The sequence below is a fragment of the Bombina bombina genome, chromosome 2, assembly GCF_027579735.1.
Source record: "Bombina bombina isolate aBomBom1 chromosome 2, aBomBom1.pri, whole genome shotgun sequence".
Lineage (NCBI taxonomy): Eukaryota > Metazoa > Chordata > Amphibia > Anura > Bombinatoridae > Bombina > Bombina bombina.
The window spans coordinates 564,219,911-564,242,759 of record NC_069500.1 but is presented as its reverse complement, the minus strand read 5'-3'; the positions used below and the strand labels follow the sequence as shown (position 1 = coordinate 564,242,759).

General features: G+C 40.5%; 1 protein-coding gene across 1 annotated transcript in view; it reads right to left on the bottom strand.

Annotated features, from left to right (window-relative positions):
* The window catches only part of TUT7 (terminal uridylyl transferase 7), a gene marked incomplete in the record, with an annotated part of 489,065 nt that overhangs the window by 435,101 nt on the left and 31,115 nt on the right, over positions 1-22,849 (bottom strand). The window contains 3 exon segments of the mRNA XM_053702430.1: positions 17,542-17,593; positions 21,027-21,115; positions 22,007-22,184. Coding sequence (XP_053558405.1) covers positions 17,542-17,593; positions 21,027-21,115; positions 22,007-22,184 — 319 coding nt within the window.

Sequence of the window (22,849 nt, the reverse complement as noted above, 5' to 3'; positions counted from 1 at the left end):
CTATTATTGTTCCCAAAAAGGAATGGAAGAGCCACGAACTGTCTTTCCAGGAAGGCGAACCTCAGGAACTAATGGAGATCTTTGTGGATAGGAATATGCAGGTACGCATCCTTTAAATCCACGGTAGTCATGAATTGACCCTCCTGGATTGTTGGAAAAATCTTCCTTGTTCCGTTATTGGAACTGGGTGTATCACTCCCATCTTTACTATGTCTCCTACGCAGTGTAAGAATGCCTGTCTCTTCATCTGGTCTGAAGATAAGCGAGACATGTGGAACCTTCCCTTTGGAGGAAGTTCCTTGAATTCTAGAAGATATCCCTGAGAGACTATTCCAGTGTCCAGGAATCCGGAACATCTCTTGCCCAAGCCTGAGCAAAGAGAGAGAGTCTGCCCCCTACTAGATCCGGTCCCGGATCGGGGCTACCCCTTAATGCTGTCTTGGTAGCAGCAGCAGGCTTTTCGGCCTGTTTACCCTAGTTCCAACCTTGCAATGGTTTCCATGCTGGTTAAGGTTGGGAAGTGTTGCCTTTATGTCTGGAGGCCGCAGAGTTAGGAATTGGTCCGTTCCTGAAATTACGAAAGGAACGAAAATGAGATTTGTTGTGGGAGGGCATGTCCCTTTCCACCAGTAATGTCTGAAATAATCTCTTTCAATTCCAGCCCGAATAGGGTCTTATCCTTGAAAGGAATATTAAGCAATTTGTTCTTGGACGACACATTCGCCGACCAGGATTTTAGCCAAAGCGCTCTGCGCGCCACTATAGCAAACCCTGAATTTTTCGCCGCTAACTTAGCTAATTGAAAAGCGGCATCCAAAAGAAATGAATTAACCAACTTAAGCTCGTGAATTCTGTCCATGATTTCATCATATGGAGTCTCCCTTTGAAGCGAATTTTCCAGTTCCTCGAACCAAAATACGCTGCGGTAGTGACAGGAATAATGCACGAGATTGGTTGAAGAAGGAAGCCCTGCTGAATAAATTCTTTTTTTAACAGTCCTTCTAATCTTTTATCCATAGGATCTTTGAAAAGCAACTGTCCTCAATAGGAATAGTTGTGCGCTTAGCTAACACTGAAACCGTCCCCTCAACCTTAGGAACCGTCTGCCATGTGTCCTTTCTAGGGTCGACAATGGGGAACATTTTCTTGAATATAGGAGGTGGAACAAAAAGGTATACCTGGCTTTTCCCACTCCTTAGTCACTATGTATGCCACCCGCTTGGGTATCGGAAAGGCATCAGCGTGCACTGGAACCTCTAAGAATTTGTCCATCTTGCACAATTTCTCTGAAATTACCAGAGAATCACAATCATCTAGAGTAGTTAGGACCTCCTTAAGCAGGGCGCGGAGGTGTTCTAACTCAAATTTAAAAATCACTATATCAGTGTCTGCCTGCTGAGAAACTTTTCCTGAATCAGAAACTTCCCCTTCAGACAGGCCCTCCCTCACTGCTATACTCAGATTGATGTGAGGGAACAACTGATAAATTGTCCTCAGCGCTAACCTGCTCATCTTCTGTATTTAAAAACTGAGCAATTACGCTTTCTAGAATAGGATGGCAGTTTGGATAATAGATTTGCTATAGAATTATCCATCACTGCAGTTAATTGCTGCATAGTAACCAGCATTGGTGCGCTAGATGTACTAGGTATCGCCTGCGTGGGCAAAACTGGTGTTGACACAGAAGGAGAGGATGATAAACTATCCCCACTACCTTCACATGAAGAATCATCCTGGGCAATCTTATTAAATGTGACAGTACTGTCCTTACTTTGTTTGGACGCTATGACACAATTTGCACAAAACATTAATAGGGGGAACCACCTTGGCTTTCATACATACAGAGCATAAGCTATCTGAAGGTACAGACATGTTAGACAGAATATGGCAGGCTAATAATGTAATAAAAACGTTTTTAAAGAAAAGCGTTACTGTCTCTTTAAATAATAAACAAGCACACTTTATTTCTGAAAGTTTGAAAAACTATGAAGGCAATGTCCGATTTTTACAAAATTTGCACCCCAGAGTCCTAGTGCCTTGAAAGTATTGCACACCAAGTTTCAAGACTTTAACCCTTAATATGAGTTAAACGGAGCTATTTGTTCAAATAAACAATTTTATCACACAACAATCACTGCCACAGTCTTGCTGCGGCTTTTTACCTTCCCTTAAAGTGATTCAGCACTGAAATAAACCTTCCTGAGTCCGTTTTCTTTACCCACAGGACCCTCAAATGAAGCTGCATGCACTGCCAAGGAAATAAACTGCGCAATTGAGGGGCGAAAACGGGGCCTCCTCCATCTGCATTACCAGAGTGAAGGGGCCTTTCTGACTAAAGTAGTAGTCTAACTAGATGCCAGGCGAAAAAAACGTTACCAAAAGTGCTTTTATAACACAAAAAAACACTCTAAATGTCCAATAAATCTGATATAAACCAATCGATTTAGCCCACAATAGTGTCAACCAGTATAGAGCCCATTTATAAGCCTTAATCTGTTATGAATCTAAGAAAATGGCTTACCGATCCCCTAAGGGAAAAACTGACAGTCTTCTAGCATTAACATGTCTTGTTAGAAATATGACTAATCGTACCTGAAGCAGATAAGTCTGCAAACTGTTCCCCCCAACTGAAGTTCTCTGGGCTCAACAGTCCTGCGTGGGAACAGCAATTGATTTTAGTTATTGCTGCTAAAATCATACTCCTCTTAACAGAAATCTTCTTCATTTTCTGTTGTAGAGTAAATAGTACAAACCGGCACTATTTTAAAATAACAAACTCTTGATAGAAGAAATAAAAAACTACAACTAACACCACAAACTCCTCACCATCCCCGTGGAGATGCTACTTGTTCAGAGCGGCAAGGAGAATGACTGGGGGACGGAGCCAGAGGGGGAGCTATATGGACAGCTCTTGCTGTGTGCTCTCCTTGCCATTCCCTGTAGGGGAGGAGAATATCCCACAAGTAAGGATGAAACCGTGGACTGGACACACCAATGTTGGAGAAATGGGTTGAGCTTGTAGGTATAATCAGATCTCATTACTTTATTACAATGTATACATATTTACTGCTTCTTTATCTTATATCTGTCCATAAACCAATCACCAATACTCGAAGAGAACAATGAAAAAATAACTTTTTATTACCTTATCTCTTCTATAACCCTCTGGGAGTGTAATTTCTTCTACTGGCTGTGTTAAAACAGCTTGGCCTCCAATCCAAAAAATTTCAGGATGGGTGGGGATACCACAGGCTAAATAAACTATTTCAAATGCCAATATAATTGCAATGGAAATACTTGTAAACAATTTAATACACTACAGCAGGTAAAGTTGATCATTGAGAACAAATTAAAGGGAAGAATGTTTTTGAGTAAACTGCCCCTTTAAATTTGGATTAAAGGGACACTCAAGTCAAAATTAAACTAAATTAGACTAAAGTCTTTTTATATTTACACTTTTTGAGTCACCAGCTCCTATTGAGCATGTAAATAGTATACGTATATGCATTTGTGATTGGATGATGGCTGTCATGATAAAAGAGGAGAGGAAATAGATATAAAACTTTGAAATTTGTCAGAAAAAAAAAAATCTACTACTCATTTGAATTTCAGACTAAATGTTATTGACTGGTCCTTTATACATATTCTTGCTTTTCTCTCCCACACAGTTTACAATCTTTTGAACCTTATTACACTGATAAGACCAGAAATAACATTCTGATATCATGACTACATCCAAACTAATATTGGCTAGTAGTACCTTCAACTTGTCCAAAATAAGTACATCTGTTGAGAGGGGTCCCTAGAGATCAAATTAGGCCAAAAGTCTCAAAAAGGAAAAATAATTCAAACTGCAAAGAATTACCATGTTTTTTATTCTAACATCTGAAATATGTTTCTAAACACTTGTTGCCTCCTCGACAACCCCTTAAACCAGATACGTATACACCTAATGAGACAAAGTGTTGTGAAGAGAAAAACAGGCACCTATACCTCAATGAAAGGAGGCTTTATGTTTCCTGCTCACATGAGCATGCACAGATGTCTTATTTTCAAAAGATTTGGGAGGCAAGTGATGGCGGAAGGGGGGCAATAATGGCCTCCATATTTTCCAATAAAAATAAGGAAAGAATATCACTTTACCAATAATCTTGCTAAAAATTACTCAACACAGCAATCACTTTCCTTCTTCACCGCCCATTTCAAATTTTTTTCTTTCATGATTTAGATAAAACATACATTTTTCAGCAAGTCTCCTATTTACTTCAATTATCTAATTTGTTTCATTCTTTTGGCATCCTTAGTTGAAAGGATGCTTATGTAGGCTCAGGATCAGCAATGCACTGCTGGGAGCTAGCTGATAAATATGCCTTTTGTCATTGGCTCAGTAGATGGTTCAGCTAGAGCCCAGTAGAACACTGCAGCTTTTTCAACAAAGGAAAGCAAGAAAACAGAATTTATGCTTACCTGATAAATTACTTTCTCCAACGGTGTGTCCGGTCCACGGCGTCATCCATTACTTGTGGGATATTCTCCTCCCCTACAGGGAAAGGCAAGGAGAGCACACAGCAAGAGCTGTCCATATAGCTCCCCCTCTGGCTCCGCCCCCCAGTCATTCGACCGACGGTTAGGAGAAAAAGGAGAAACTATAGGGTGCCGTGGTGACTGTAGTGTATAAAGAAAAATAAACATTTTTCAAACCCGATTAAAAAACCAGGGCGGGCCATGGACCGGACACACCGTTGGAGAAAGTAATTTATCAGGTAAGCATAAATTCTGTTTTCTCCAACATTGGTGTGTCCGGTCCACGGCGTCATCCATTACTTGTGGGAACCAATACCAAAGCTTTAGGACACGGATGAAGGGAGGGAGCAAATCAGGTTACCTAAACAGAAAGCACCACGGCTTGCAAAACCTCTCCCCCAAAAACAGCCTCCGAAGAAGCAAAAATATCAAATTTGTAAAATTTGGCAAAAGTGTGCAGAGAAGACCAAGTCGCTGCCTTACATATCTGATTAACAGAAGCCTCGTTCTTGAAGGCCCATGTGGAAGCCACAGCCCTAGTGGAGTGAGCTGTGATTCGTTCAGGAGGCTGCCGTCCGGCAGTCTCATAAGCCAATCGGATAATGCTTTTCAGCCAGAAAGAAAGAGAGGTAGCAATAGCTTTTTGTCCGCTCCTCTTACCAGAGTAAACGACAAACAAGGATGAGGTTTGTCTAAAATTCTTTGTTGCTTCTAAATAGAACTTTAAAGCATGGACTACATCTAAATTATGTAACAAACGTTCCTTCTTTGAAACTGGATTCGGGCACAGAGAAGGAACAACTATTTCCTGGTTAATATTCTTGTTGGAAACAACTTTTGGAAGAAAACCAGGCTTGGTACGCAAAATAACCTTATCTGAATGGAACACCAGATAGGGTGGATCACACTGCTAAGCAGATAATTCAGAAACTCTTCTAGCAGAAGAAATAGCAACCAAAAACAGAACTTTCCAAGATAGCAACTTGATATCTATAGAATGTAAGGGTTCAAACGGAACCCCCTGAAGAACTGAAAGAACTAAATTTAGACTCCAAGGAGGAGTCAAGGGTCTGTAAACAGGTTTGATTCTGACCAAAGCCTGTACAAAAGCTTGTACCTCTGGCACAGCTGCCAGTCGTTTGTATAACAAGACAGATAAATCAGAAATCTGTCCTTTTAGAGAACTCGCTGACAATCCCTTATCCAAACCTTCTTGGAGAAAGGAGAGGATCTTAGGAATTTTAATCTTACTCCAGGAGAATCCCTTGGATTCACACCAACAGATATATCTTTTCCATATTTTATGGTAAATCTTTCTAGACACAGGTTTTCTGGCTTGGACCAGAGTATCTATCACTGAATCTGAAAACCCACGCTTGGATAAAATCAAACGTTCAATTTCCAAGCAGTCAGCTGCAGAGAAATTAGATTTGGATGTTCGAATGGACCTTGTACTAGAAGATCCTGTCTCAAAGGTAGCTTCCATGGTGGAGCCGATGACATATTCACCAGGTCTGCATACCAAGTCCTGCGCGGCCACGCAGGAGCTATCAGAATCACTGAGGCCTTCTCCTGTTTGATCCTGGCTACAAGCCTGGGAAGGAGAGGGAACGGTGGAAACGCATAAGCTAGGTTGAACGACCAAGGCGCCACTAATGCATCCACTAGAGTCGCCTTGGGATCCCTGGATCTGGACCCGTAGCAAGGAACCTTGAAGTTCTGACGAGACGCCATCAGATCCATGTCTGGAATGCCCCATAATTGAGTCAACTGGGCAAACACCTCCGGGTGGAGTTCCCACTCCCCCGGATAGAAAATCTGACGACTCAGATAATCCGCCTCCCAGTTGTCTACTCCTGGGATGTGGATTGCAGATAGGTGGCAGGAGTGATCCTGCGCCCATTTGATGATCTTGGATACCTCTCTCATCGCCAAGGAACTCCTTGTTCCTCCCTGATGGTTGATGTAAGCTACAGTCGTCATGTTATCTGACTGGAATCTTATGTATCCGGCCTTCGCTAGATGAGGCCAAGCCCGGAGAGCATTGAATATCGCTCTCAGTTCCAGGATGTTGATCGGGAGAAGAGACTCTTCCCGAGACCATAAACCCTGAGTTTTCAGGGAATCCGAGACTGCGCCCCAGCCTGATAGACTGGTGTCGGTCGTGACAATGACCCACTTTGGTCTTCAGAAACTCATTCCCTGAGACAGGTGATCCTGTCTACTGGAGCATGCACAGTTGTAATGGTCTTAGATGAATTAGAGCAAAAGGAACTATGTCCATTGCTGCAACCATCAACCCTACTACTTCCATGCACTGAGCTATAGAAGGCTGCAGAATAGAGAGAAGAACTTGACAAGCGTTTAGAAGCTTTGACTTTCTGACTTCTGTCAGGAAGATCTTTATTTCAAAAGAATCTATTATTGTTCCCAAAAAGGGAACTCTTGTCGACAGAGACAGGGAACTCTTTTCTACGTTCACCTTCCACCCGTGAGATCTGAGAAAGGCTAGAACAATGTCTGTATGAGCCTTTTCCTTGGAAAGAGACGACGCTTGAATTAGAATGTCGTCCAGATAAGGTGCCACTGCAATGCCCCTTGGTCTTAGAACCGCTAGAAGGGACACGAGCACCTTTGTGAAAATTCTGAGAGCAGTGGCTAGTCTGAATGGGAGAGCCACGAACTGATAATGTTTGTCCAGAAGGGCGAACCTTAGGAACTGATGATGATCTTTGTGGATAGGAATATGTAGATACGCATCCTTTAAATCCACGGAAGTCATATATTGACCCTCCTGGATTGTAGGTAAAATTGTTCGAATGGTTTCCATTTTGAACGATGGAACTCTGAGAAATTTGTTTAGAATTTTTAAATCCAGAATTTGCCTGAAAGTTCCCTCTTCTTTGGGAACTACAAACAGATTTGAGTAAAAACCCCTGACCTTGTTCCACAGTTGGAACTGGGTGTATCACTCCCATCTTTAACAGGTCTTCTACACAATGTAAGAATGCCTGTCTACTTATTTGGTTTGAAGATAAGTGAGAAATGTGGAACCTTCCCCTTGGGGGTAGTTCCTTGAATTCTAGAAGATAACCCTGAGAGACTATTTCTAGTGTCCAAGGATCCTGAACATCTCTTGCCCAAGCCTGAGCAAAGAGAGAGAGTCTGCCCCCTACTAGATCCGGTCCCGGATCGGGGGCTACCCCTTCATGCTGTCTTGGTAGCAGCAGCAGGCTTCTTGGCCTGTTTACCCTTATTCCAGCCTTGCATTGGTTTCCAAGCTGGTTTAGTCTGGGAAGCATTACCCTCTTGTCTAGAGGCTGCAGAGTTGGAAGCCGGTCCGTTCCTGAAATTGCAAAAGGAACGAAAATTGGACTTATTCTTAGCCTTGAAAGGCCTATCCTGTGGGAGGGCATGGCCCTTTCCCCCAGTGATGTCTGAAATAATTTCTTTCAATTCTGGCCCAAAAAGGGTCTTACCTTTGAAAGGGATATTAAGCAATTTTGTCTTGGAAGATACATCCGCCGACCAAGACTTTAGCCAGAGCGCTCTGCGCGCCACAATTGCAAACCCTGAATTTTTCGCCGCTAATCTCGCCAACTGCAAAGCGGCGTCTAAAATAAAGGAATTAGCTAACTTAAGTGCGTGAATTCTGTCCATGACTTCCTCATACGGATTCTCCCTACTGAGCGACTTTTCCAGTTCCTCGAACCAGAACCACGCCGCTGTAGTGACAGGAATAATGCACGAAATAGGTTGAAGGAGGTAACCTTGCTGTACAAAAATCTTTTTAAGCAAACCCTCCAATTTTTTATCCATAGGATCTTTGAAAGCACAATTGTCCTCAATGGGAATGGTCGTGCGTTTGGCTAGTGTAGAAACCGCCCCCTCGACCTTAGGGACTGTTTGCCATATGTCCTTCCTGGGGTCGACCATAGGGAACAATTTCTTAAATATAGGAGGAGGGACAAAAGGTATGCCTGGCTTCTCCCACTCCTTATTCACTATGTCCGCCACCCGTTTAGGTATCGGAAAGGCATCAGGGTGCACCGGGACCTCTAGGAACTTGTCCATCTTGCACAAGTTTTCTGGGATGACCAGATTGTCACAATCATCCAGAGTAGATAGCACCTCCTTAAGTAATGCGCGGAGATGCTCTGATGTAAATTTAAATGTCACAACATCAGGTTCTGCCTGCTGAGAAATTCTTCCTGTATCAGAAATTTCTCCATCTGAGAAACCCTCCCTCACTGCCACTTCAGACTGGTGTGAGGGTATGAAAGAAAAATTATCAGCGCCCTCCTGCTCTACAGTGTTTAAAACCGAGCAATCGCGCTCTCTCTGAAATGCTGGCATTTTGGATAAAAACACAATTTATGCTTACCTGATAAATTTATTTCTCTTGTGGTGTATCCAGTCCACGGATCATCCATTACTTGTGGGATATTCTCATTCCCAACAGGAAGTTGCAAGAGGACACCCACAGCAGAGCTGTAATATAGCTCCTCCCCTAACTGTCATAGCCAGTCATTCGACCGAAAACAAGCCGAGAAAGGAGGAACCATAGGGTGCAGTGGTTACTGTAGTTTAAATTTAAAAATTACCTGCCTTAAAATGACAGGGCGGGCCGTGGACTGGATACACCACAAGAGAAATAAATTTATCAGGTAAGCATAAATTGTATTTTCTCTTGTAAGGTGCATCCAGTCCACGGATCATCCATTACTTGTGGGATACCAATACCAAAGCTAAAGTACACGGATGAAGGGAGGGCAAGGCAGGAACAAGGCAGGAACTTAAATGGAAGGAACCACTGCCCGTAAAACCTTTCTCCCAAATATAGCCTCCGAAGAAGCAAAAGTATCAAATTTGTAAAATTTTGAAAAAATATGAAGCGAAGACCAAGTCGTCGCCTTGCAAATCTGATCAAAAGAAGCCTCATTTTTAAAGGCCCAAGTGGAAGCCACAGCTCTAGTGGAATGAGCTGTAATCCTTTCAGGAGGCTGCTGTCCAGCAGTCTCATAGGCTAAGCGGATTAAGCTTCTTAGTCAAAAAGAAAAAGAGGTTGCCGAAGCCTTTTGACCTCTCCTCTGTCCAGAGTAGACAACAAACAAAGCAGATGTTTGACGAAAATCTTTAGTAGCTTGTAAGTAAAACTTTAAAGCACGGACCACGTCCAGATTGTGCAACACAAGGATGGAACAACAATCTCTTGATTGATATTCTTGTTAGATACCACCTTAGGTAAGAACCCAGGTTTGGTACGCAGACTACCCTTATCCGTATGAAAAATCAGATAAGGAGAATCACATTGTAAGGCAGATAGCTCAGAGACTCTACGAGCCGAGGAAATAGCTACCAAAAAAAGAACTTTCCAAGATAAAAGCTTGATATCTATGGAATGAAGAGGTTCAAACGGAACTCCTTGAAGAACCTAAAGAACCAAGTTTAAGCTCCATGGTGGAGCAACAGGTTTAAACACAGGCTTGATTCTAACTAAAGCCTGACAAAATGCCTGAACGTCTGGAACATCTGCCAGACGCTTAACTAGCTGACAATCCTTTTTCCAAACCTTCTTGGAGAAAAGATAATATCCTAGCAATCCTGACCTTACTCCATGAGTAACCCTTGGATTCACACCAATAAAGATATCTACGCCATACCTTATGGTAAATTTTCCTGGTGACAGGCTTTCGTGCCTGTCTTAAGGTATCAATAACTGACTCGGAGAAGCCACGCTTTGATAAAATCAAGCGTTCAATCTCCAGGCAGTCAGCCTCAGAGAAATTAGATTTGGATGGTTGAAAGGACCCTGAAGTAGAAGGTCCTGTTTCAGAGGCAGAGACCATGGTGGAAAGGATGACATGTCCACTAGATCTGCATACCATGTCCTGCGTGGCCACGCAGGTGCTTTCAGAATCACGGATGCTCTCTCCTGCTTGATCTTGGCAATCAGTCGAGGGAGCAGAGGAAACACATAAGCCAGGTTAAAAGACCAGGGCGCTGCTAGAGCATCTATCAGTGTCGCCTTGGGATCCCTGGACCTGGATCCGTAACACGGAAGCTTGGCGTTCTGGCGAGACGCCATGAGATCCAGTTCTGGTTTGCCCCAACGATGAATCAGTTGGGGGCACTGACGACTTAGAAAATCCGCCTCCCAGTGCTCTACACCTGGGATATGGATAGCTGATAGGTGGCAAGAGTGAATCTCTGCCCAGCGAATTATTTTTTAAACTTCTAACATCTCTAGGGAACTTCTCATTCCCCCTTGATGGTTGATGTAAGCTACAGTCGTGATGTTGTCCGACTGAAATCTGATGTACCTCAGAGTTGCTAACTGAGGCCAAGCCTGAAGAGCCTTGAATATCGCTCTTAGTTCCAGAATATTTAATGGAAGGAGAGACTCCTCATGAGTCCACGATCCCTGAGCCTTCAGGGAGTTCCAGACTGCACCCCAACCTAGAAGGCTGGCATCTGTCGTAACAATTTTCCAATCTGGCCTGCGAAAGGTCATACCTTTGGACAGATGGACCCGAGATAGCCACCAGAGAAGAGAATCCCTGGTCTCTTGGTCCAGATTCAGTTGAGGGGACAAATCTGTAATCCCCGCTACACTGACTGAGCATGCATAGTTGCAGCGGTCTGAGATGTAAGCGTGCAAACGGCACTATGTCCATTGCCGCTACCATTAAGCCGATTACTTCCATACACTGAACCACCGAAGGGCACGGAATGGAATGAAGAACCCGGCAGAAATTTAGAAGCTTTGATAACCTGGACTCAGTCAGGTGAATTTTCATTTCTACAGAATCTATCAGAGTCCCTAGAAAGGAAACTCTTGTGAGTGGGGATAGAGAACTCTTTTCCTCGTTCACTTTCCACCCATGCGACCACAGAAATGCCAGTACTACGTCCGTATGAGACTTGGCAATTTGGAAGTTTGACGCCTGTATCAGGATGTCGTCTAAATAAGGGGCTACTGCTATGCCCCGTGGCCTTACGACCGCCATAAGTGACCCTAGAACCTTTGTAAAGATTCTTGGGGCTGTAGCTAATCCCAAGGGAAGAGCTACAACTGGTAATGCCTGTCTTAAAAGGCAAACCTGAGAAACCGATGATGATCTTTGTGTATCGGAATGTGAAGATAAGCATCCTTTAGATCCACTGTAGTCATATATTGACCCTCCTGGATCAGTGGTAGGATGGTACGAATAGTTTCCATCTTGAACGACGGAACTTTGAGGAATTTGTTTAAGATCTTTAGATCCAAAATTGGTCTGAAGGTTCCCTCTTTTTTGGGAACCACAAACAGATTTGAGTAAAAACCCTGTCCCTGTTCCTCCTTTGGAACAGGATGGATCACTCCCATAACTAGGAGGACTCGTACACAGTGTAAGAATGCCTCTCTCTTTATTTGGTGTGCAGATAATTGTGAAAGGTGAAATCTCCCTTTTGGGGGGGAAGCTTTGAAGTCCAGAAGATATCCCTGGGATATAATTTCCAACACCCAGGGATCCTGAACATCTCTTGCCCACGCCTGGGCAAAGAGTGAAAGTCTGCCCCCTACTAGATCCGTTCCCGGATAGGGGGCCGTTCCTTCATGCTGTCTTAGAGGCAGCAGCAGGCTTTTTTACCTGCTTACCTTTTTTCCATGTCAGGTTTGGTCTCCAGACCGTCTTGGATTGAGCAAAAGTTCCCTCTTGTTTATTATTAGAGGAAGTTGATGCCGCACCTGCCTTGAAGTTTTGAAAGGCACGAAAATTAGACTGTTTGGCCCTAGATTTGGACCTGTCCTGAGGAAGGGCATGACCTTTTCCTCCAGTGATATCAGCAATAATCTCCTTCAACCAGGCCCGAATAGGGTCTGCCCCTTGAAGGGAATGTTAAGTAGCTTAGATTTTGAAGTCACGTCAGCTGACCATGATCTAAGCCATAGCGCTCTGCGCGCCTGTATAGCAAAACCAGAATTCTTAGCCGTTAGTTTAGTCAAATGAACAATGGCATCAGAATAAAAGAATTGGCTAGCTTAAGTGCTCTAAGTTTGCCAAGTATGTCATCCAATGGAGTCGCTACCTGTAAAGCCTCTTCCAGAGACTCAAACCAGTATGCCGCAGCAGCAGTGACAGGGGCAATGCATGCAAGGGGCTGTAGGATAAAACCTTGTTGAATAATTATTTTCTTAAGGTAACCTCTAATTTTTTATCCATTGGATCTAAAAAAAAAAAAAAAGCACAACTGTCCTCGACAGGGATAGTAGTACGCTTTACTAGAGTAGAAACTGCTCCCTCCACCTTAGGGACTGTCTGCCATAAGTCCCATGTGGTGGCGTCTATTGGAAACATTTTTCTAAAAATAGGAGGGGAAGAGAACGGCACACCTGGTCTATCCCATTCCTTATTAATAATTTCTGTAAGCCTTTTAGGTATTTGGAAAAACATCAGTACACACCGGCACTGCAACGTATTTATCCAGTCTACACAATTTCTCTGGCACTGCAATGGTATCACAGTCATTTAGAGCAGCTAAAACCTCCCTAAGCAACACGCGGAGGTGTTCAAGCTTAAATTTAAATGTAGAAATATTAGAATCCGGTATCTTTCCTGAGTCATTAACATCACCCACAGACTGAAGCTCTCCTTCCTCAGCTTCTGCATATTGTGAGGCAGTATCAGACATGGTTCTTAAAGCGTCAGTATGCTCTGCATTTTGTCTCACCCCAGAGCTATCTCGCTTACCTCTAAGTTCAGGTAGTCTGGCTAATACCGCTGACAGTGTATTATCCATGACTGCCGCCATGTCTTGTAAAGTAAACGCTATGGGCGCCCTAGATGTACTTGGCGCCATTTGAGCTCGAGTCCCTTAAGCGGGAGTCAAAGGGTCTGACACCTGGGGAAAGTTAGTCGGCATAACTTCCCCCTCGTCAGATTCCTCTGGTGATACATTTTTTAAAGACAGAAAATGATCTTTATTGCATAAAATGAAATCAGTACATTTGGTACACATTCTAAGAGGGGGTTCCACTATGGCTTTTAAACATAATAAACAAGGAGTTTCTTCTATGTCAGACATGTTTATACAGAATAGCAATGAGACTAGCAAGCTTGGAAAACACTTTAAATCAAGTTAACAAGCAAATATAAAAAACGGTAGTGTGCCTTTAAGAGAAACAAATTTTGTCAGAATTTGAAAAACAGTGAAAAAATGCAGTAAATCAAACGAAATTTTTACAGTGTGTATAATAGGCTAACAGAGCATTGCACCCACTTGCAAATGGATGATTAACCCCTTAGTTAAAAAAAACGGATCAAAAAAACGAAATAGACGTTTTTTTAACAGTCACAACCAACTGCCACAGCAAGCTGTGGCCCTACCTTCCCCAATAAACGACTTTGGAAAGTCTTTGGGCCCTTTAGAGATGTCCTATAGCATTCAGGGGGCCTTTGAGGGAAGCTGGATGTCACAGTTTGTAATTTTAACTGCACCAACTGTAACTTTTATACTACAACAGTGGAAATTGTTTCTAGTCAAAATTTAAGCCAGCCATGTGGAAAAAACTAGGCCCCAATAAAGTTTTATCACCAAAGCATATATAAAAACGATTAAACATGCCAGCAAACGTTTTATATTGTAAATATCATAAGGGTATTACCCCTGGGAGTAAGCATACCAGTCGTTATTAAATCACTGTATTCAGGCTTAACTTACATTAATCCGGTATCAGCAGCATTTTCTAGTGTTTTCCATCTCTAGAAAAAAATATAACTGCACATACCTGATAGCAGAATAAACTGCACGCCATTCTCTCGCTGAAGTTACCTCATCTGTGTAATCCCCTCAGACATATGTGAGAATAGCAATGGATCTTAGTTACAACCTGCTAAGATCATATAAACCTCAGTCAGATTCTTCTTCTATTTACTGCATGAGATAAAATAGCACAACTCCGGTATTTAAAAATAACAAACTTTTGATTGAAGAAAATAAACTAGCTATATTTAACCACTCTCTCCTACAACGTCCTTGCTTGTTGAGAGTTGCAAGAGAATGACTGGGTATGACAGTTAGGGGAGGAGCTATATTACAGCTCTGCTGTGGGTGTCCTCTTGCAACTTCCTGTTGGGAATGAGAATATCCCACAAGTAATGGATGATCCGTGGACTGGATACACTACAAGAGAAATATTAGCTATGGAGTTATCCATTACTGCCGTCAATTGTTGCATAGTAACAAGCATTGGCGCGCTAGAAGTACTAGGGGTCGCCTGCGCGGGCATAACTGGTATAGACACAGAAGGAGAAGATGTAGAACTCTCTCTACTTCCTTCATCTGAGGAATCATCCTGGGCAACCTTACTATTTGTGACAATACTGTCCTTACTGTGTTTGGACGCTATGGCACAATTATCACATATATTTGAAGGGGGAACCACATTGGCTTCCATACATACAGAACATGATCTATCTGAAGGTACAGACATGTTAAACAGGCTTAAACTGGTTAATAAAGTACAAAAACCGTTTTAAAACAAAACCGTTGCTGTCTCTTTAAATGTTAAACAGGGCACACTTTATTACTGAATATGTGAAAAACTATGAAGGAATTACCCAATCTTTACCAAATTTTCACCACAGTGTCTTAATGCATTCAAAGTATTGCACCCCAATTTTCAAGCCGTTAACCCTTAAAATGTGGAAACCGGAGACGTTTGCAATTTTAACCCCACTACAGTCCCAGCCACAGCCTTTGTTGTGACTTCAACTATCCCAGGGGGGTATTTCAAGTCTTCTAGGAACTTTTTCAGTGGACACCAGACCCTCTCACATGCATCTGCATGCACTGTACTTAAAAGAAACTGTGCAAAAATGGCGCGAAAATGAGGCTCTGCCTAATACAGTGAAAGGCCCTTCCTGACTGGGAAGGTGTCTAAACTAGTGCCTGGCAATAAAAACGTTCCCCAAACAATAAAAGTGTGAAAATTAATTCAAACTTTCCAAATATAACTTAAATAAACCATCGATTTAGCCCTTAAGAGTGTCCACCAGTTAATAGCCCATAATAAGCCCTTTATTCTTTCCAAGTCTAAGAAAATGGCTTACCGATCCCCATGAGGGAAAAATGACAGCCTTCCAGCATTACACAGTCTTGTTAGAAAATGGCTAGTCATACCTTGAGCAGAAAAGTCTGCAAACTGTTCCCCCCAACTGAAGTTCTCTCATCTCAACAGTCCTGTGTGGGAACAGCAATCGATTTTAGTTACTGCTGCTAAAATCATACTCCTCTTTTAAACAGAACTCTTCATCTCTTTCTGTTTCAGAGTAAATAGTACATACCAGCACTATTTTAAAATAACAAACTCTTGATAGAAGAAATAAAAAACTACAACTAACACCACAAACTCCTCACCATCCCCGTGGAGATGCTACTTGTTCAGAGCGGCAAGGAGAATGACTGGGGGGCGGAGCCAGAGGGGGAGCTATATGGACAGCTCTTGCTGTGTGCTCTCCTTGCCTTTCCCTGTAGGGGAGGAGAATATCCCACAAGTAATGGATGACGCCGTGGACCGGACACACCAATGTTGGAGAAAATGAAGCAAATTTGGTAATTTAAGTAAATTGAAAAGTTGTTTAAAAGTGCATGCTCTATCCGAATCTTGAAATAAATACTTTGGGTTTCATGTCCCTTTAATCCACTCACACAGTAGCCTTAATCTGTGGATTCAGTCTAATGGTTAATATTACAAGTTGCTCATTATCTAACATTGGCTGGCTATCAATGTCATAGATATGATTTATTTTTATAATAGCATAAAACACACACACTAATATTTACACCTAGACTTCCTAGTATTCCCACTATTGCAAAAACTGATTTTTCTATTACGATTGTTGATGCAAAATTGAGAGGTTTTGGGGTACAGAAAAGTAAATAACTATTAATCCAAGCTTCCCTGGGAGAAAGTAAAACAAGATCAAGAAGAAAAACAAATAATGAAGGCAATAATGTTATACTTTCAATAATGAATGAGTTGTTACGTTTTGAGTGTTATGTCTCCTTAAAGTGGATGTCAAGTTAAGGGATATTCGATAAAGTCAAGCGATAGAAGTTACAAAAATTAATGACACTTTCATTCAGGAAATCGTTAGGATATACTTATCTTCAAAAATATTTAAAATGAAACGCTGCACGGAGCAGAGCTGAAGCTCCGGTCGCAATTTTCATCAATTGATTGACAGATGACTCATCTGCAATCAACTGATCATTGTGACGTTTGTTGCAAAGGGGCTGGAAAATTGATGAAAATGGCAACCGGAGCTTCAGATCTGCTCAGTACAGCGTTTCATTTGAAATATTTCTTTAGATAAATATATCCTAACTATTCCATGAATGAAAGTGTCATTTATTTTTTAACTTCTATCGCTTGACATTAATACCCTTAACTTGACATTCACTTTAAAGGGATATGAAACCCAAAATGTTTTCTTTCATGATACAGATAGAGCACTGGTTTTCAAACCTGTCCTTAGACCTCCCTAACAGGCGACATTTTGTGGATATCTGAACTAGAACACAGTTGAAATAATCAGCTGATTAGTAAACATGGTTATTTTACCTGCTCTCATAATAGGTAATCCTGAAAATCTGGCCTGTTGGGGAGGCCTGAGGACAGGTTTGAAAACCAGTGAGATAGAGCATACAATTAAAAAAACAACTTTCTAATTCACTTCTATTATCAATTTTTCTTTGTTCTCTTTTATATTTTGTTGAAAAGCAAATGAATGCTTAGGAGCAGTCCCATTTCTGGAGCACTATACGGCAGCAGTTTTGCAAGAATGTAATCCATTTGAAAGAACACTAGATGACATAACTATTTCCTGCCATGTAGTGTTCCAGATGCCTACCTAGGTATTTCTTCACAGAATATCATAGGAATGAAGCAAATAGTATGCTCTGTCTTAACAAAACAAACAAAAAATGGGTTTTATATCCCTTTAACTTGTTATGCAACAATTAACTCACCGCTTTGCTTTAGACTTTCTTGAACAAGTAAAAGAACATCTGGCTGAATCATCTGCAATGAAGATATACAAAAGAAAATATTAGATTCTTAGCTAAACTGTGAGTAAGTAATAGCATAAACTTTTAAACTAACAGTTTAGTACTTCTTAAAGTAAACACATTAATTTAAGATAATTTTAACATTTCAATTACAGATATATGTTGTTTTTGTAAACTATTTGCCTCCAAGTAACATACATTTTGAGCACTAACTGCCAATATGATGGCGTATGGGGATTCAGTGGGTGTTTTCATATGAACCGGGGGCACAAGCTTGGAGTAGCTTAGTATAGGCCAGATTACGCGTGGAACGCTTTCGCAAGCGTGATATTTGCGCTCCACTCATAATACGAGTGCACGCATTTCTGTGCTGGTACCTCGTGTACTCATTGCTAGGAAGCTATGCGCTCAATAGAGTGCGCTTACATAGGCTCCAATGGGAGTCTCCTACTCATGCCATGAGACACGGCATGAGAACTAGCGCAGTGAAGGGGGTAAGTTGCGCAATGATGGCAGCAAATTGTAAATATATATGTATATGATTATATACACATGTGTGTTAATGTGTGTATATACACGTATAAATTCAACTTTAGCCCCCATAAACTGCCTGGTGCAGTATATATATATATATATATATATATATATATATATATATATATATATATATATATATATATATATATATATATATATATATATATATTTATTATGTACAAGAGAAATGTCGAAAGATATTCAGCGCTACAAATACTAGGAATCTCTCGGTTGAAGTAGACAAATGTCCTTTGTCTCACAAAAAAAGTTCAGGTGATGAATAAGAACAGGTAAGGTGAATATTATACGTTCAAGATGCATTTTGTCAACAAAACTTAACGATAACTGTAACACTGGTACTAGGAGACCAGTAGTGTGCCCTTACCAGAGGGTACCTCAATCATATGAGGTAATGTCTGAGTGTCTGGTTGGTATCTCTCCGGTGTGTCTTGGCAGTCTTTCCTGTGTTGGGAGATGTTCTTATCTTTTATTTCTTTTATTTCATGCCAGGCTTGTGTATGGTACTTTCAACCTTGGAGTCTCCTGGTCTCCGGTATTGTTGACTTGGTATCTCTCCGCAGTATGGTAGTGCGATCTGGATCTTGGCTCTCACCGTGTAGGATGAAATAGGGCAAAGAAAGAAAAAGAGTACATAGCGTAATACTGTATAAATAAAAATATTTATTACATACAAAACAGGTGTAAGAAATGCACTCACATTTATTAACCTCAATCTGTATGAGGTAAGTAATGGCGTGTAAGTATATATTTATACACCTTAGGCAGGTGTTACTGGAGGCAGGTGTCTGATGATAAGCTTATTGGGTATGTCCTGGTAGTGAAATCACTTCACGTAGTGTCCTCTGTGTCCCAAACAAGAACTGGTCAAATTCCCTGGTAGTTGAATACACTTATAGTGTGTGAGGACCAAACATACTGTGGACAGTAGTACCTAGTACCTTAGGTAGAAACATTTAGTACTTCACGCTGTCACCCACAGCGCCGTACATTTGCTTTTATCCATCAGACCACAGCAGGCTCTGACACCACCGTCAGTCTGTGGCCATCCACTACACACAATTACTGTCTATACCGCACTTCAGGTACAGAGATACTTTGTTTCCTCACATACTGTGTCTGAGAGAACAAAAACTTTAGCAGCCTTTAACTCACCACAGCTGCAGGTCCTAGACACTCTAGGCACTCTAGGATTCCTCTTTTCTCACTACTGTCCACAGTATGTTTGGTCCTCACACACTATAAGTGTATTCAACTACCAGGGAATTTGACCAGTTCTTGTTTGGGACACAGAGGACACTACGTGAAGTGATTTCACTACCAGGACATACCCAATAAGCTTATCATCAGACACCTGCCTCCAGTAACACCTGCCTAAGGTGTATAAATATATACTTAAACGCCATTACTTACCTCATACAGATTGAGGTTAATAAATGTGAGTGCATTTCTTACACCTGTTTTGTATGTAATAAATATTTTTATTTATACAGTATTACGCTATGTACTCTTTTTCTTTCTTTGCCATATTTCATCCTACACGGTGAGAGCCAAGATCCAGATCGCACTACCATACTGCGGAGAGATACCAAGTCAACAATACCGGAGACCAGGAGACTCCAAGGTTGAAAGTACCATACACAAGCCTGGCATGAAATAAAAAAGATAAGAACATCTCCCAACACAGGAAAGACTGCCAAGACACACCGGAGAGATACCAACCAGACACTCAGACATTACCTCATATGATTGAGGTACCCTCTGGTAAGGGCACACTACTGGTCTCCTAGTACCAGTGTTACAGTTATCGTTAAGTTTTGTTGACAAAATACATCTTGAACGTATAATATTCACCTTACCTGTTCTTATTCATCACCTGAACTTTTTTTGTGAGACAAAGGACATTTGTCTACTTCAACCGAGAGACATTTCATTTCATTTGATAGAACCTTATATATATTTACATATTCCTAGTATTTGTAGCGCTGAATATTTTTCGACATTTCTCTTGTACATAATTTTTCATCAGTGTCAGGGGTACACTGAATCGTATACATTCATGCAGCTCAATACCCACACCATATAAGTTTATTAAGAGTTTATTAAGATTTCACAGGGAACATACACATCCCAGACCTATATAAATCTCTTAAACTGGTGTTGTAATTTAAAAACATTTTACTCTATATTTCACTACCTTTACCTATACATTGACCTATCTGTTTGTGGAACAACTGAGCGCTGGTACCTTTTCTTGATTTTATATATATATATATATATATATATATATATATATATATATATATATATATATATATATATATATATATATATATATATATATATATATATATATATATATATATATATATATATATATATATATAAAAATATATATATAAAAATGCTACAATTTTTAATAAAATACACTGTCACACCACTGTATTTTGGGGGCATTTGGTGGACATTTATAAAATTAACCAGAGATCTGATCTCTGGTTAATTTTATAAGCACTAATTGCTACCACGAGCTTGTGGTAGCAATAACCAGCCACTTGCAATGGCTAGTTATTTATTTTGCCCCCACAAATGGGCAAATTTGCCCGTTTGCAGGCATACAATAAAATGACGCCCCACTTGTAATCTGGCCCTACATTGGAGTCATTTTATTATGTTGTACAGCTTGAGAACTGTTTAATCAAATAAATATATATATATAGTCACACGTATGAAGAATGACAAAAGTGTTGATTATGAAATGATTATCGTATCATGAGATAGATAGCTGTAAGCTGTATGTTATAAAATAAAAAAAGAAACTTTTGCTGACATCTAGCTATCATAACAGAGCCATGAATAAAATAAGCAAATAAACAATAGCTTCTACTTACAGTGGCTGGGAACTGAATGTCAATATTTAAATCAGCTGTTCTAAAACCAAATCTGTTGCAGGACGAACCATAAAGTCTCAGTGAACAGGCTAAAAGAAAACAAACATAAGCCAGTGAATAAAAATATACTAACTTGCTTTAGGGAAAAGTATAATTATATTTGAAGTTTATGATGAAGAACACATTTATAAAACATAATCGATTTATGTAGCAATGTTTATCTTTGCCACGGGAGTGCAAGCAAACTTTCTTCCTAAAATTTGAATGTACATGCAGTTAAAGGGATAGTCTAATCAAAATTAAACTTTTATTCAGATAGAGCGTGCAATTTTAAGCAACTTTCTAATTTACTCCTAATATCACTTTCTCTTCGTTCTCTATTTAAAAAACCTGAAAAGTAAGCTTAGGAGCCGGCACATTTTTGGTTCAGCACCTGGGTAGCGCTTGCTAATTGGATAGCTACATTTAGACACCAATCAGCAAGTGCTACCCAGGTTCTGAACCAAAAATGGGCCGGCTCCTAAGCTTAAATTCCTGCTTTTTCAAATAAAGATATCAAGAGAACTTCTAGTGGAACAGCCCTAAAAAATCTAAAAAGTAAAACCACATTTTGGTTTACAATATCAGAGGGAAGCAAAATTTAGCTAGATCACCCACAAACTGTTTAAGCTTCAGTTGGAATATAGCAGAATTTCTAATAGCAAGAGAGACTCAAGTTACAAATGGTTTGTTTTTGTGTAAAATGTGTGCTTTGTCCCAACTTCCCTAGTAAGGCCAAACAGTAAATTCTGTAACTTAGTTTTTCAAAATGCTGCTAATTGCTTAAACCAGCTATTCCATAGCATTTGTAGGTTACTCTTGGCCTCTTTAGGGAGAGAGGGACAAACACAGTATCCTAAGGGTGTGAGCAATGGTCACTCAGGATTAATAAGGTAAAGAGCATACTTGGCATGACACAGCAGGTATTGGACTTACAGTACCTGGAAGCTTCTGCTGGACTACCTTTTCCATGGCTTTCATAATGTTTTGTCTTATTGCTAAGTCTTCCTCATTTAAGCCTTGCTCCTGCACTAGGCTTTCAATAGCTGCACCAATTGCTTCTATTTGAGGTAGTAATGGAGGTGGCAAGTTATTTAGAAGCTCTTCCTCTTTCTTTTCCTGCAAAAACAATAACACATATCCAACATTTTGAAATATGCTGTAATTGTTGCTTACACATAAACCTTTTTACAAGGATATTTATTCAGCTGAAGACAAATACATTTACTTTGCTCATATATTATCCAGTAGTATGTGGAAGGGCTATATTTAATGAGTTCTGAAAACCGTAACAGTTTTTCAGCAGTAAATTGCATTAAATCACCAAGATCAATGCTACAATGTATAACTGAAGGGATGCAGAAAAAGGGACACTCAAATCAAAATAAACTTTTATGATGCAGACAGAGCATGCAGTTTTTAAACACTTTCCAATTTACTTCAATTATCAAATTTTGCACAATCTTTTTATATTCTCTCTTTCTGTGGAACAAGCTCCTACTGAGCATGTGCACAAGCTCACATGGTATACGTATACTAGTCTGATTGGCTGATGTCTCACATGACATAGGGGGGTGGAAAATGGTAGAAAAAAAATACATTGTCAGAAAAAAAGAAAAATATCTACTGCTTATTTGAAATTCAGATTAATTGCTATTGCATTGTCTTTATTATACACTGGTACTGCATTGAGTGGTCCTTTTTAGAAAAAACTAAATTGATGCTTGCCTGACAAATTTCTTTCTTTCCGGATATGGAGAGTCCACAACGTCCTTCAATTACTA